Below are 15730 nucleotides of genomic sequence, written 5' to 3'. Positions count from 1 at the left end.
TGATTGATTGATTGAATGATTGATTGATTGATTGATTGATTTAAATATTTATTAACAGTTTGCAGAATTTACAGTACATTTTAAGCACAAACTCAATACAAAGACTGTTAACTGTGAGTGGACGACCCAATTAAGCATTACACTTGTTTACAACAGAACAGGGTCCACATTGTTCAATTCATCAAATCACTTAATCCACTACTGTAAAATGAATAACCAACAAGCTAAAGACTGCAGTGTCCTTCCCATTAATTGGCCTGACAAGACGCGGAGGATACATTTAAATGATCAGTGCACAAATTCTAGGAACATTACACATAATATGAGCATTATCCCTTTTTATTAACAGGGTCCACATTGTTCAATTCATCAAAACATTTAGAGACATACAAATAGACACTTCTATGTAGCTAAAGAACAGAACAGGAATTCATCATATAGGAAGCAAAAAGGGAAAAGATACATATACAGCGAGGGGAAATGGGGCGGGGGGGGGGGGGGGGAGCTTACACTGACTGAACGGTCAACGAACAAAACACCAGCTTTGGTTTAGCCCAGAGTGTAGCCCTGCTCCCCCGTCCCCCACGGACGCGCTGAGTTGGTTTGACCCAGAATATAAGCAGCAAGCAGCATCCCATTTCCAGTAGATTAGATTCAACTTCAAGCTGCACCACAGAGCTGTGATGGTGGGATCATAACGCTACGATCAACAAGACCACTTTGGAGGATGGACATATGACTATTGCCATTCGCTCTCGCACGGAGTGGTCACTAAATGACTGAGGACAATCAAAGATACCAAGATAAGATCAGTTTCTAGTTTTAGCATATCCAATTGCTTTGGACGGGGAAACGACGACCCGTATAATGCTGCCCTGGAAGAAAAATAAGTTCGACTTGATCGAGGAAGACAAACAGTCGAAGCAGAAGGGATATGCGGTGAGTCTGAACTACTCGGCGCTCACCTCCTTCGCCAAATCCTGCCCGGAGAGCGCGTTGAACCGGGTCGGCAGCATGTTCAAGTCCAAGAGGAAAAAGGTGAAGATCACCAGCGAGGACCCCACGTACACCGTGCTCTATCTGGGGAACGCCACCACCATCCAGTCCAAAGGAGACGGCTGCACGGACGTGGCGGTGAGCAAGATCTGGGGGAAAAGTGAAATGGGCAAGAATGGCACCAAGATGAAGCTCACCATCAGCTCGCAGGGCATCAGGATGGTGCATGTGGACGATAAGGCACGGAGACCGGGACATTTGTATTTGCTGCACCGGATAACGTACTGCGTCGCGGACCCGAGGCTACCCAAGATCTTTGCGTGGATTTACAGGCACGAGATGAAGCACAAGGCGGTGATGCTTCGGTGCCACGCCGTGCTCGTGTCCAAGCCGGAGAAGGCGAAAGCCATGGCGCTGCTTCTGTACCAGACCTCCGCAACGGCTCTCGCCGAGTTCAAGAGGCTAAAGAGGAGGGACGACGCGAGGCACCAGCACCAGCAGCTCATAGGGGAGCAGACCATCCCGCTCGTCCCCCTCAGGAAGCTCCTCAACGGACAGTGTTACTACAAGCCCCCGGTGGAGCGCAGCCGGAGCGCACCCAAACTGGGCTCGATCACCGAGGACTTGCTCGGGGAGGAGGAGGAGGAGAAAGCGATGCACTTTGAGTGCGAGGACATTCTCGACACGGACGATGACTGCGTTAGCAATGGGAAGCAGGAGCTGTCGCAGATAATTAATGACCTTGGCGAAATGAGCATAGGGAACGACGTGCAGACACTGAAAGCGGACCTCCGAGTCACCAGGCTTCTGTCTGGTGAAAGCACGGGCAGCGAGTCCTCGATAGAGAGCAACCAGGAGCCCATTTCTGTTGTCACTGTTGTTGCAAACGGATTCGAAGAGGGAAGGTTGCAGGAAATTTCCTGAATAATTCATGCACAACTGGACGTTTTATTTTCATTTTGAGCCATGAGGTCTCTACAATTTAAGAAACATCCTGTTTGTTTATCAGCAGCACATTGTCACGTTTTGTCTCCTCTCCTGGCAGACTTGAAAGGATATAGAAAAGACCTCAAAGGTTCTGGGGACAATAAGCAGCACGGGGACAGGCAAACAAGCTGTCATTTAATGATATATTGTTGAGGACACACACACACACACACACACACACACACACACACACACACACACACACACACACACACACACACACACACACACACACACACACACACACACACACGTGCATGCCCATATTAGATATGATTCAAGGCACAAAATCCAAGTGCGCACGAGGAGGACGCACAGTAATTCCTTCTCTTTTATTTAAGAGGATTTGTTTTAGCGGCCAGGCCTGTTTACCCAACCTGTTTCTATCGTGGAAATGCCTTTTTTTGCCCCGAATGCTCCAACAAAAACATTCCGTTTTGAAAGCAGCACATTCAGTGAGTGAAAACAACTGTACAACAGACACCCTCCACTCTCCGTTCAGGACGCTTTTTGTGACAGCCTGTTCAATTATTTCATTTTTTGCACTGTTGTGGAATTCAGTCGAGTATTACGTTGATTGCGATGTACATAGGCCTGATATCGTGTCGTATGTTGTCATAAACATATGTCCTATCTTTGCTGTGCAAAAGAAAACAATCTTAATGTATGAAGCTGTACAAAGTAAGATGCATTAAGTGTAAGTATAAATATTTGTTATTTTTTAAAGAAGAAAAATGTGGTTATGTGAACCTCAGAAAATTACCAATAAAAAAACAAAACAAATTATATGAAAGTGTCATCATAGTTCATATGAATTACATTATTGTGTCAATAACACTTGTGTGGGAATTGACCTTGATACCTATGAAAGGAAAAAAAACTACTATATGCCTATTTCAAAGCTTCATTATGGCATTGTAAGTGTCATAACGTGGATGCACTGTACATTAAGTGCTTAGACATTTTACACGGTACAATATAGAATCTATACTGTACCATAATTGTCTTTCCCAATCAATAATTGGGTGTGTGTAGTAGAAGTAGTGTGTTCAGGGTTCACAGGTAATAAAGGTCGATTAATTAATTAGAAAAGTCTTTGGACATAATGTCTCAGACCGTTCACCAACATAGCAACAGGCCACCATTGATCACCTCACCGCAAAGCAGTATCGGCATAAGCATTAGCATCAAATGGGTGACTGGGTTTTAAATGTTCAAAGCAGGTAGTGCAAGAGATCTTTTTTCCCACATTGAATGCTGGTTTCGTCTATAGTGGTAAGTTACAAGAGCCAGAACATTTGCATCCTTAAATGATTTTAATGACAATTGGCTGGCAGACAGTGGCTCAGGAGGTAAGGCAGCCGGTGTCTGCGAACCAGAAGAGCCTGATTTGATTCCCACTGAGCCTGCGCCAGGTTTCATGTCAAGGTGTCCCTGAAACTCCTGATTGCTCCCTGTGTTTCCCTGGAGTTGCACAACCGCTCCCAACAGGATGTGGACAGAGAGTATTTCTCCACACGGATCACTACAAACTTTATAGAGAATCTTGTATGAAAATCAATTACGCTGTAGCAAATACTTAATATAGCCTATTCATAAAACCAGGCAGCAATGCCCTGAAATGTTTGATATTCTCACACCACACAACAGAGTCACACCAGCTGCACCTATGGCTTTTGGTGAGAGAAGCCATGTCCCACCTCTAGTGTGTGTGTGTGTGTGTGTGTGTGTGTGTGTGTGTGTGTGTGTGTGTGTGTGTGTGTGTGGAAGGCCTCTCTCAGACAGTTCACCAACATACTGTAGCAACAGGCCCCTATTGCCACCAATAGCACTGTCATTATAGGCTTGGGTAGTTATTAATATCCCAAACACACAGGGCACAGTAGCAGCATTTCATCATCATAATCATCATCACCTTTATTTATACTCTGAAGTCAGTTGAGGGCAAGCCCTCATTTTCAACGTAGCCGAGGTTACAATTCACAAATACAGTCAAAACAACACATCAACACAACATTATAAATCAGGATAAATTACAAAGGAACTTAAACAACAGAACAACCAGTAAAATAAATCAATTGAAGCAGGAGCAATCACGGCGAAAAATGTTCTGGAGCATTCCTTTGAACTGACCGATGGATGGCAGGGCTGCAGGGAGCTCAGTTTTCGTCCTCCTGGGTAGCCCATGCATTGCGGTGTATGTGCAGTGTCATTATTCATGTGAAACCCCAAAGGAGTTCCTCCACTGTCTCCTATATGGATGTCTGGGAGTTGCTATATTGATGTAACTATTAGTATTCTTGTCGTCTATAGGGGCTGAGTGGTGCGATTCAAGCATTGGTTTTCTCTTGGTCTGCTTCCCAGCATGCCCCACTGCTACGGCGTGCACTGATGCTCTCCCTCAGGACCAGACGTTAGTAGATGAAAGCACATTAGATGGAACATTTGCAGAAGTTCCACATTTTAACCACAGCCTCACTGAACTACTGTACTGCAGTTATAGCAAATATAGCACCCATCCGACTCCTCTGGAGTACAAAAGACATCCACTGTAATACTATACTGTACTATCACCACACTGAATAAGACATAAGGGAAGAGAACAGTGAGCTTGCCGCTGCCCAGAGGAGAAGGGTGGATGAGGATTTGTACTTGGATGGTCACTGTTACAGCCATGAAAGTCACATTGGCCATGCAGAGGGTAATAGTTTATACACACAGTAAGCCCAGACTGAAAATAATGGGATTTATAATGGGAATGTGAGACAGGAGGTTAATGTATTTCAGCCTGCGGTTGGACTATAAAAAGCTATACTGCGTCTCATTATGAATTCAAGTGTTCTCAGGAAACACACACTAACTGAGACGAGATTTGGTTGCAGGTTTTTTTTCGGCCTTGCCACATAGAAATTATACGATGGCATGGGAATGGAAATAGTGCTGAAACCCAACACACAGCTGCTATCGTTTTCTTTCCTCGTGCAGTGCAATCCCCAAGGCTACAGCTGCTGCAGCATGCTGCACTGAAGCCACCCTCGCAGTCGCCACATGCCGGGCACCACCTAGGAAACAGACAGGATGTGTGATTATTGGCCAGCTACTCTTCTGACCGCCCTATAACAGAGACTGCATTTAAAGCTGCTCATCACGTCACCACAAACATAGGATTTCTTTCCCTGACCTACATTTTCTAACAATACCCTTGACCGCTATCCGATATCCCTCCCACGTCACAGCCTTCCTTTCCGACGCGTAGGGTACCATGGAAATGTCCTGCACGTGACAATCCTAATTGTGTGATTGTGTGGATAAAGGGTTTGTTGACACTTTGAATGCGTGCTCAACATCTGTAAATTGAAGTTGGCCACAGAAAGTGTAGTTCATTGAACTAAAAATCACACCTGTGTGAAGTGAGGGGCGCTAATATATTAAAGTCTAACTCATGTTGGTTAGGGGATGTAATGGTGCATGTAAAACAAACGGTGCACACAAACATTAAATTTTCTTTATTGTTAATGGCATTTAATGTTTGTGTTAGGGACAAGATGACGTAAATCTTCCCTTCATTGTCAAAGGCGTTTTTAAAACAAACATTAAACCTGTATATAGGAGGGGCTAGCGCCCCTCAAAAATAGGAGCCCTTTGATTGCCATACATACAGTATTACACAGTGGATTGTCAGGAAAGTCAAGTTTTTGAGTCACATGTATCATCAAAATGTGTGTCAGTATGTCAGAGGTTCAAGGAGGTATATCTTCATCTTCGTGGCTGGATCCCGGCTCCTCCCGGCAACACATCAAAATGTTCTTGAGCAAGACGATGAACTCTTCATACATTGCTCTCTGACCCCTGTAGCTGCCCACTACTCCAAATGGCTGCGTAGCGTTAGCCCGACGTCCCAATAATCCGACATCACTAACCCTAACCGCACGCGGAAGCCACCTGTGAGTCTTAACCGGCTACGTATGTCGGACTAACGCATGATGGGTTAAATTATGGGGTTGTGCAAAACTGCACATATCTCTTTATTAGCCAATGAAACTTTACCATAACATTTAGCCATTGTCTGACAAAAGCTATGCACTGTATCTTAAATTAACAGGTTTCAGAGCCCAGTGGTAATGAAAAACGACCATGTAAGTGTTCATGAATAAAGAACAACTGCAGCAATAGCATCAATTTGCATTATCTGCACAATGATTTCTTTTATGCAAGACTCGAGGGACCGTGTCACTCGCTGCAGCGTTTCATGATCAACCGCAATGCCTTGCTAAGGCGGAGTACCATTAATCAGTTAATTCCCCTGGAGAATGCCGTGTGACCCAGAAGAGTTCAGTTATGAAAATAAATACATAATGCTACATAAATAATATATTTCTGAAGAAATAATGACGGAATCTCGATATTTACTTAAATTTGTCTCTCAATTATGCACGAGGAGAGCAGGGAGCACCCAGGGCCCATTACTAGAACAGGGGATCTGCTTACATCAACAGCACACCGGGGATGACAGAGACAGACCAGCTCAATCAGAGCTGATGATAAGACCTCTAGGAACAGCGGCAGGAACACGAGACATGTCCCAGCATGCCCGGGGACTGTAAATAGACACTTGCGTACAGTAATAGATGCCACCTCCGCTCTGTTATAGTACTACAGGAGGTGTGGGTAGATAGCTTTTGAGGATGCTGAAACTGACTTTTTTTTAAAGACCAGGCTACATTTTAAGTGTATCAATGCACTCGTCAATTACAATAACCACTGTTTGGTAAACCCCACACCTCTATTATTCTGTACAGCATGACGCACCTGTAACCACAGCCCAATGCACAGTCAGGGACAGGACACTTCATCACCCAATTGCGTGCCAAGGACCAACCTTGCTGAGGAAATGAGAAAGTGAACCAAATCATTAACTGAATCAACAACCACTTTCATCCTGGCGTTCCAATTTTGGCGGACATGTGATTAAAAGTGAAAGAAATTTCAACATTCCCGCAGTTACCTATGCGGTCGGGTGTGGAGGTCTTTATGCCTGCAGCAAGCCTAGCTAGAGGTGTTGTTTCTTGTCTCTATGAGACTATCCCCCGCAGAGACCCGGGTTTGGATAAGATCAGGGCAGGCTGGGAGGCCGAATTGGAGATCGCATTTTCAGATGAGTGGTGGGAGCAGGCAACGGAGAGGGTTAATTCTTCTTCTTCCTGTGCTAGGCTTAGCCTAATTCAGTTTAAAGTTCTCCACGGAACTCATTACAGTAAAGCAAGGTTATCTAAAATATATCCGGGCATGACGGATAGTTGCGATAGATGTTCACAATCACCAGGGAATCTGTCCCACATGTTCTGGTCTTGCCCCAAATTGATCCCATTCTGGAAATCTTTCTTTGACATAATTTCTGAAGTGCTGGAGACAACCATTTTGCCTTGCCCCCAAATTGCAATTTTTGGAATCCCGGAGGAGGATGTAGTTTTACCCAGAAAGCAACTTAATGTTATTGCCTTCGCCTCATTAATCGCCCGCAGGAGGATACTTTTACAGTGGAAGGCTGAGTCCCCTCCCTCGGCTAAATCATGGTTGATTGATGTTATGTCCTTTCTGAAACTTGAAAAGATCAAATTCACAATTCGAAGGTCCTCTGACAAATTTTACAACCATTGGCAACCTTTAATATCATATGTAAGCAGTTTAGAATCACTTTCACCTGACTGAAGACACATGGTGTTGGTGTGCAGATCTCTACCTGGTGCAATATATATAGCATAATATGTCGGACATCATTACACATGAGAGTCGAGAAATGAGCCAATTAAGCGCTTTATCTCTTTATATGTATATATATAGTTTTATTATTTTATTTTTATTTATTCTTTATATATATATATATATAATTATTTTTATTTAATATTACTTTGTTTTATTTTTATTTACCCGTTTGTATTATTGTTAATCTTACCCCCCATTGAAGTTGTTATTAACCATAACCATGTGATCCCTTTCTTTGTCTCTTAGTATCTTATCTATTACCCATTGGTTTTATACCTGTATATACTGTATGTTGTGTGTATTGCTTTGTACTCAAATTATTATTTTTCTTTTTTATACCTGTGTTTGTATGTTGTTTGTATGTCTGGCCTCGTGGGGAAAGATGGTGGGTGGGTGGGGAGGACTGGGAAGGGAGTTGTGGGAGAAAATGTAAAAAAAACGAAGAGTCGTATTCTCTCTCTGTGAAAACTGCACATGATCCAACTCTTTGAATAAAATTTACTTATAAAAAAAAAAAAAAGTGAAAGAAATTGGTGAAATATCAGATCTTCTCACAATGCATCGCATTGCAGACATGTTGAGCTTGCAGGTCGTCTATTTTTGCTGTGCGAAACCATCGTACGACGAGGTCTTAATTATAGCTGTATTTATAGTGCATTGTGATAACAGAAGAATTACAAACTGAGGTAAATTAACACTCACGCTTAATGGGTAAAATGACAGTAAACTTTGCTTGGAATCTAAGTGTCATGTGTTGAATGAACTGTGAGGTGTGTGTGTGTGTGTGTGTGTGTGTGTGTGTGTGTGTGTGTAAGATACCACCAGCTCTGCAAGCTGTTTTGTGTTTGTGTCCATGAGTAGTGCCCATGCATGTGTGGGTGTCTAAGTAGATGATGGGTGGCGATATGTATCTGTGATTGACGGAGCATGTGAGAGAAACAAATGTTAATTTCTATAGCGTCAGTCGCATCTCATTAGTCTGAATCTGACAGCTGCCCTCCAGAGATTGTGTGCGTGTGTGTGAAAGTAAGTCGGAACGTGAGTGTGCGCCTAAGTGAACAGTATGTATCTTTGTCTGTGTGTACTGTGTGTGCGTGCGTGTGTGCGTGCGACCCGTGCGTGCACGGGTTTTAGAGGTGTCCTCTAAAAGAATGCTGAGGGCCCGCTTCGATATTCTGGTTGAATTGGATGAGAACAGACAGGTCAAAATTAATTATTGAAAATACAATGCATCCATTAAAACCCTCCATCTATGAACTAGTATTCAACAGCTTGTCAACCATGTCTTAGCTCTGACAGCTGGGACGTTGACTCGTGAAACCTAAAACGGTATTAAAAGTGGTATTCTGTTAATCTTAAAAGCACACTCCTTCCTATGTCCTATTATGTCAGCAGTAGACGTTTTCCGCTTGTGCGGGGCCCATGGTTCGAGTCCCAGGTCAGGACATAAAAGTTAGGAATTGCAGCTTTAAATGAACAGATCGGTTTCTTTTTCTTTATAGTGTATACCACATCCTTCATCACACTCCTCAGTCTCAGATTGAATCTGTTCTGGTAATGACTCCCGTGGTTGAAGATGTATGCTTTACCCCTGACCCCACCCCCTTGTGAATCATGGATCTTGAGAGCCTCTCACGCGGTGTATCTCGCTCTTGTCTCCGACCATAATGGCCTCCACTGTAATGAGCCGTGTGAGTGTGTGTGTGTGTGTGTGTGTGTGTGTGTGTGTGGGGGGTGTGTGTGCGTGCGTGTGGCTGGTTCCCTGGGAGACCTTGAAACCAGAGTGCTCCACTCAGCCACCAGCTCCACCGTTGTGCTCCTGTCGTCTCGGACACAAAGCTCTCTGGCCCCAGAGAGCCGTAGATTTCAGCAGGGCTATTTCGGTCCTTCCGTTACATGGGGAGGAAATGGAATAATAACAGGGGAGAGAGAAGGGAAAATCATGGGGAAATCGTCAGAAAGACATGCAGACAAACTGTCTAGGCGACAGAATTGAAATAATGGGTGACTGTCTATCATCGTGTTTTTCACTGTTCCGATGAGATACTCACAGACCTATTTTGGGATATTAGTGGGGGGATTTGTGGGGTACGCTAATGCCTAGAAATTATGCCTTGTCAAAAGGCTGCATTTTCATTTTCCCGGTGACAGCTAGTCTTGTGCTGCCTTTTCACTAGGCTTATCCAATTACAGTAGACTACTTCTCCCAACATATTAATCTGTCCAAATATGAGAAACCCACAGTGGTTCGCTTGGATCAAGTCACGGTATAAGTGTATTTTTTCATCACCGACAGGAAACAGATGCTATGTCCTGCACCTTGTTTAAGTTCCCTCAGAGGAGACACGTGTTTGTGTGAGAGTGAAACACACAATGTCTATTGTAGCGGACCGGCTGGATAATAACTGATGAGTTTTATGTTAATCTTTATTTCGGAACCCAACGTAGAAACTGAAAAAGAAAAAATTACAAAAATACACAAATCAGTTATCACAAATAAACATATTTGCAACAAACATTCAAAACTCCACGTCTTAAGTTGCATGTATTCCATATTTACCAATACAATTATAATGCATACACAAACCACCATATCAAAATACATTATAAATAGATAGCACGAATAAAATACAACAATAACAAACATCCCTCAGTGACGGCACAAGAATGACAATACAATTATCACCTTTTTCCCCTTCCAGCTCGGTGCTAATAAAGTGGCATGTGCAAGTGGCATTTTGATCCAAGGTCTGTCTTTCCTTTCAGCCTTGGCCATCCTTTCCTTATGCCATTCCTCGCTCCTCTACCACTGACCCTCTGGGCACACTTTAGCGGACAGCCGCGGACAGAAGAAGCTGTGTTTTACGTCAATTCCGAGTTTTTAGTCAGCCGCGGAGGTGGAGCTTCTTTTCCATCCACCAGCTGTCTAAAAACTCGGAAATTACGTAAAACACAGCTTCTTCTGTCCGCGGCTGTCTGCTAAAGTGTGCCCATGGGGTGAGTCTGTTTGATATAATGTTGCCATCTGCAGCCTCATGTTGGGCGTCAGCACCACAGGTGAAGTTATCATTTCAATCAGAGTAATCAGTCTCCCAAAGTGTATGCAAGAAACATAATAAGCCTCAGAGACACCTGGCATTTGGGCAGGAAAAGCCTTCAAAATTAGAGTCTCTAGGGACAACACATTGTGGCCATATAAACTCCCCATTGGGTCTGTTACATCTATGTGTGTTTGCGTGAGCATGCGTGCATGTTCAGTGCTGTCAGCTGTGGGTTCATCTTCTGACAGACCATTTAGAGGCACCAGCCCTGATATCTACTTCCAACAGAATGTATTAAGGTTTATAAATATGCAGCCTGGAATATAGAGGTTGTCACTGAGCTGAAGATACGACACACAGGGTGCAATTTAGCATACATCTGAAGCTGTTCACCTTGTAATAAAAAGCCTTTGATGCAGGATAGTGACTTTTTGTCATATTATTTTGTAAGGATAGGCTGAGGCTCGTTTGATGAAGGGTACATCAATGGCAAGGTATCCTTTAATTAACATTAATATATCTATTCTACCGAGGCTGCCAGGATTGTTTTATTACCTTTGGAGCATACGCCTAAGTATTTGTGGCTTTGATCCATGAAAATCCACCTGAAAATAGTTCCATGGGTTGAGAACAATATGCGGCCATCGCGACCCGGAACAACAACAGGCAGCGAGGGCTGCTGGAGTGCAGTTAGAACTACTGTTCACTTGCATTGAACTCATTTTCCCAGAAGCCCTTGCAGCCCAGAGCACGCGTCGATTTCCGGTTTCGTCATCAAAACGCGACGGCCTCGTCACCAGGTCCGCGACAAATCCGCTATTTATTTTAAATGACCCTGTATTACAAAATAAAAACATAAAACAACTAGCGGGTACAGCGTATTACGCAGGGGAGAAACATGGATTAAATAGCGTGTAAAACGGGTTAAGCAGCTAAACTGTTTAAAACACAAGAGCTTCAGAATGATGTATCCATTGAAACACAAGAGCCGAAGGGTTCAAATCCATTAAAATGTACGTTTTAGCTGAGACGATATGCGTTTCTGGGACATTCAGAAATCCCAAGTACCGGTAAATGATTAGGATAACTGAAAACAAGACAATTTCCAATCACTTTGTTAATGCATCACTATTGTCAACGATGTTTGTTACCCATATAGTAAGTATAAAATAAAAACATGGTTCCAGTAAAATAAGGGTTCATTCATATTTACTGACATAAACGGCAAACAATTCTCTATGCGATAAGTAAAAGCTATTGATAAAAGAATACATGTGCACCCATTCTCGCACCCAGTCTCAAATGATGTTGTTCACAGACAGCAAAGTGTAACAATTCATAGAGGTGCCACCACTAACCACCCTCTCACTTTTCGCTCATTCTTCACCATAAGGCAGAGTTGACTTCAAAATGAGAAAGTCTTTGATGTGTAATAATTATGCTGTTTGTATCATCATACAGTATGTCTACCTCAGGGTTTTTATCATACGCTTGCAAGTACCAATGATCTAATTCCTTATTAAGTTCTATTTTTCCTCCTCTGCCACAGGCCGGCAGTTTACCCTAAATGTTCTGACAGTGGGACACACATGTGGATTATGAGGCAATGATAACAAAACACTGGGTACGATTTGTCACAACATAAACAAAGGAGTGATTTTCTTAACCACTAACCTCAGTCATAACTGGGTTGTGAGCTTGTATAACGAATGAATTTAATATTTTCCCCAAATAGGGACTCCAGTCAGTGTCACGCCCATCCGCACAGGAGCTCATGTCCACTCACACCTGTGCCCACTTCCACTGCCAGAATGCCAGAATTGCCAGACCGTTCTATTCGGGCCTGCTTCCACACCTGTGCCTGTTGCCTCAGTAAGTATTGCCTCATTCATGCCACTATATTCTCTACCTGCTGCTAATCAGCCCTGTTTATGTAGTATAGAAGCTACAACTTGAGCATTTATCCTGTTATTTTGCCTGTTTCTGGATTTAACCCTTTGTGCTTCAGCCTGTTCAGACAGATCACCAGTGTTTTGGACCAGGACGTACTGGCCCCAAGGACAACGGCTAAGCTGCATCCTTCTCGGCCCAGAAGCCAGGCAGAATGCAAATCATATCTACTGAAAGGGGATTTCAGACAAAAATATTGATCATAATGATCTTTGAATTTTCCATTGGGCCACTGTGACCTGCTACAGAGATGTCTATAGTTGACACACAGTCCCCGATCACAGCATTTAGATCAGCTTTATGGAGGACATTGTATAAAGGCACACCATGAGTCCATGACCCGGTATTGATTATCTGTAGCTATTAATAGGAATCAAAGCCTGTGCTCTGGCGGACTGGGTATCGGATCAGTAATGCTGCTGTAATTACCATCGGTACACTTTGGCAGAAGCAACAGAAAGTTTGGCACAATAACGGCACTCGTTGGATTCTCCACACGCCATCATTGAACCTTTCTATTCCAGGTTTGATGATTAGATTGGCCTGGCACTGCATGAGCGTAGAGTTCCTATTTTGAAAGTTTTTACAAATCCTGATCGCTTCAGTATAACAGACGAACCGCACAAATGCCTCTAATCCTCTGAGTCAGGGCAAGAATTGGCTATTTTCACAATTTGTTATACAAACAAAGTATATAGGGAAATAAGGGCATATTTGTTAATTAAAAAGTGGCATTTCAACCCTGCAACTCTTCTGCAACTCTTCTGACATTACATAGCCATGGGCGGAGCTTGAGGGGGTTCAAGGGGTGCACTGAACCCCCTGACAAAAAAGAAGAAGTTTTTATTTATTTTTTTAAACTTAACTTCTGGCTTCTGACTGTTTGTAATCATCTCTCTTATCATGATATGATGACTCGCTGTATGGCTGTAGTGCATGTGTGTATGTGTGTATGCTGCTGTACTACCTAAATAACTCATTTTTAGGGGTTAGGGCATTGTAAAAACGCTAAAATAATAAAATAAAGGTCAAAAAAATCGCGTGCGCACGCCAAGCGTGCGCGCGGGTGTCGTTGGCCAAGCTATCGCACCCCCAGGCGTCAAGTTCAAGCTCCGCCTATGTACATAGCATAGCATTTGTTCTATACATGTACAGTGGGTGCATGTGTTTGGTCCGACGTACTAACAGTCCTACAGTCATTAGTCCTACCCAAAACCCAACCCTAAATCTAACCTTACAGGAAGCCACAGTTAGTTTTAACCTGCCACGGGTCAGTTGTATACTGCCACGCATGTCGGGAGCCACAGGTTAGTTTTAACCTGCCACGAATGTCGGGAGCCACGGGTGAGTTTTAATCCGCAGCACGGGTTAGTTGTAACCGGCCACGGATGACAGGAGCGACGGTGTCGAATTAACCCATTCTGGGCGGGAACCCCTTTTGGTGTTAGCATTATGCTATGCTTTAGCTATTGAAAAATAGCAGATCTACAAGCTCATAGCGCGCTACGAGCTTGTAGGTCTGCTATTTTTGAAAAATCGAAGAATGACTGACAAAGAAACATAGCTTTTTCAGAAAACTGTCAGGATGTATAGAAGACATTTGTAGAATCTGATCTCAGGTCATGCCTGTCGGGCGGCGGCCTTATGGCCTCGCATGACACTTTAGGTCACGTAACATTGTGAAGACTAGAGGCCACAGGACGGAGCCTGAGCAGTAGAACATCTTGGCCCACAGAACACAGTTAGAGTATTGTGTTCTCTGTGCTCCAGGCATATATCGAAGACGTATCAACACCATGTGTCTCCCTGCATGGGGCAGAAAGAAACAAAACAAGGGCCTTTGTTCGCAGCAGTCAAGAAATACATTCAGTCTTGAATACGAAAAACCGCATGGGTTCTCAATATGTGAAGCAGTGCATCGAATAGGTGCAGCTGCACCTATTTGCGGAAAAGGGTATAATCAGAATAAGTTAAAGTTAAAAAACACATTCAGAATCTTCGAATACTTGTATATCGTATGTCATTCACATACATGTCTGAACTGACAATTGTCGTGTAAATATGAAAATTTATATAAATAATACAAATTGTTTTGTCAGCTCAAAGACCCAGTACATTTCCTCTGGGCATTACACGGCCCGAGGGACAAATGACCTTTGGTTGGCTCTTACCGGCCCGTGAAATTTTACCTTGCATGCCGGATGCCAAATGCAGAGGTTTCAACAAAATATGTATATTATGCAGAATTGAGTTCCTACACAATATTTTCCGTTTCTCATTTGACCCCTGGGGAAAAATAATTGCCCACCCCTGAGCTAAAGGCATGCTAATTTGCTCTATATTGTTTGACTATTTGCAAATAGCCGATCTACGAGCTTTTTTCAAAAAGATCTTTATACATTTGAAATCTTGTGAAATGGGACATTCTGCATAATGATTACTTTTACCTTACTTTACTATACTTTAAGTGTATTTGGATACCAATATCTTTAGTACATTTTTGAATACAGGACTTTTATTCTTTCTACACGCAAAGCAGTCCTATGCAAAGTAAAAGCCACTTTTCCGTGTGAAAATGCACGAAAATGTGCGTGCACGAGGCGAGTGCACGCACGTGCACCCCCTACTGAACGTTCAGCACCTCCTACTGTAAATATCTTCACGCACGCACGTACGCACGCACATAGAAATAACAGTGCAGATCTTCAAGACGAGGTTAACGAGTGCTAAACACATGAAACCACAGCAGTGTACACAGTGAAGACAGGCAGTGATCAACAGTGTGTTGATCACAGGGTTGACTCCCTCAGGCTATTGCTCAGCAGATGACACAGGGTTCATGTGTGAAACCGCCAACGCCCCCGTCAGTCATGCTGCTAAACGAGGCAAGGTGTTTTTTCACGCTCGATATACCGCACAAGAAACACAACACAAGAGGCATGGAATATAGATGTGATAGTAATCTGATCTGTTCATGCATTTCTTTGTCTCCT

General features: G+C 43.3%; 1 protein-coding gene across 1 annotated transcript; it reads left to right on the top strand.

Annotated features, from left to right (window-relative positions):
- Window positions 1-664: 664 nt before the first annotated feature.
- fam43a (family with sequence similarity 43 member A) lies at window positions 665-2751 on the top strand. Its single transcript, XM_083767175.1, has one exon. The coding sequence runs from the start codon at window positions 868-870 to the stop codon at window positions 1918-1920; it is 1053 nt and encodes a 350-aa protein (XP_083623301.1). The 5' UTR covers window positions 665-867; the 3' UTR covers window positions 1921-2751.
- The last annotated feature ends 12979 nt before the right edge of the window (window positions 2752-15730 follow it).

This window comes from Protomyctophum parallelum (genome assembly GCF_964188405.1).
Source record: "Protomyctophum parallelum genome assembly, chromosome: 6".
NCBI classification, from domain to species: Eukaryota; Metazoa; Chordata; class Actinopteri; order Myctophiformes; family Myctophidae; genus Protomyctophum; species Protomyctophum parallelum.
This window is presented reverse-complemented; position numbering and strand designations above follow the sequence as displayed.

Coding starts and splice junctions, on each gene's coding strand:
- fam43a (XM_083767175.1), top strand. CDS start 868: ATGCTGCCCTGGAAGAAAAATAAGTTCGACTTGATCGAGGAAGACAAA.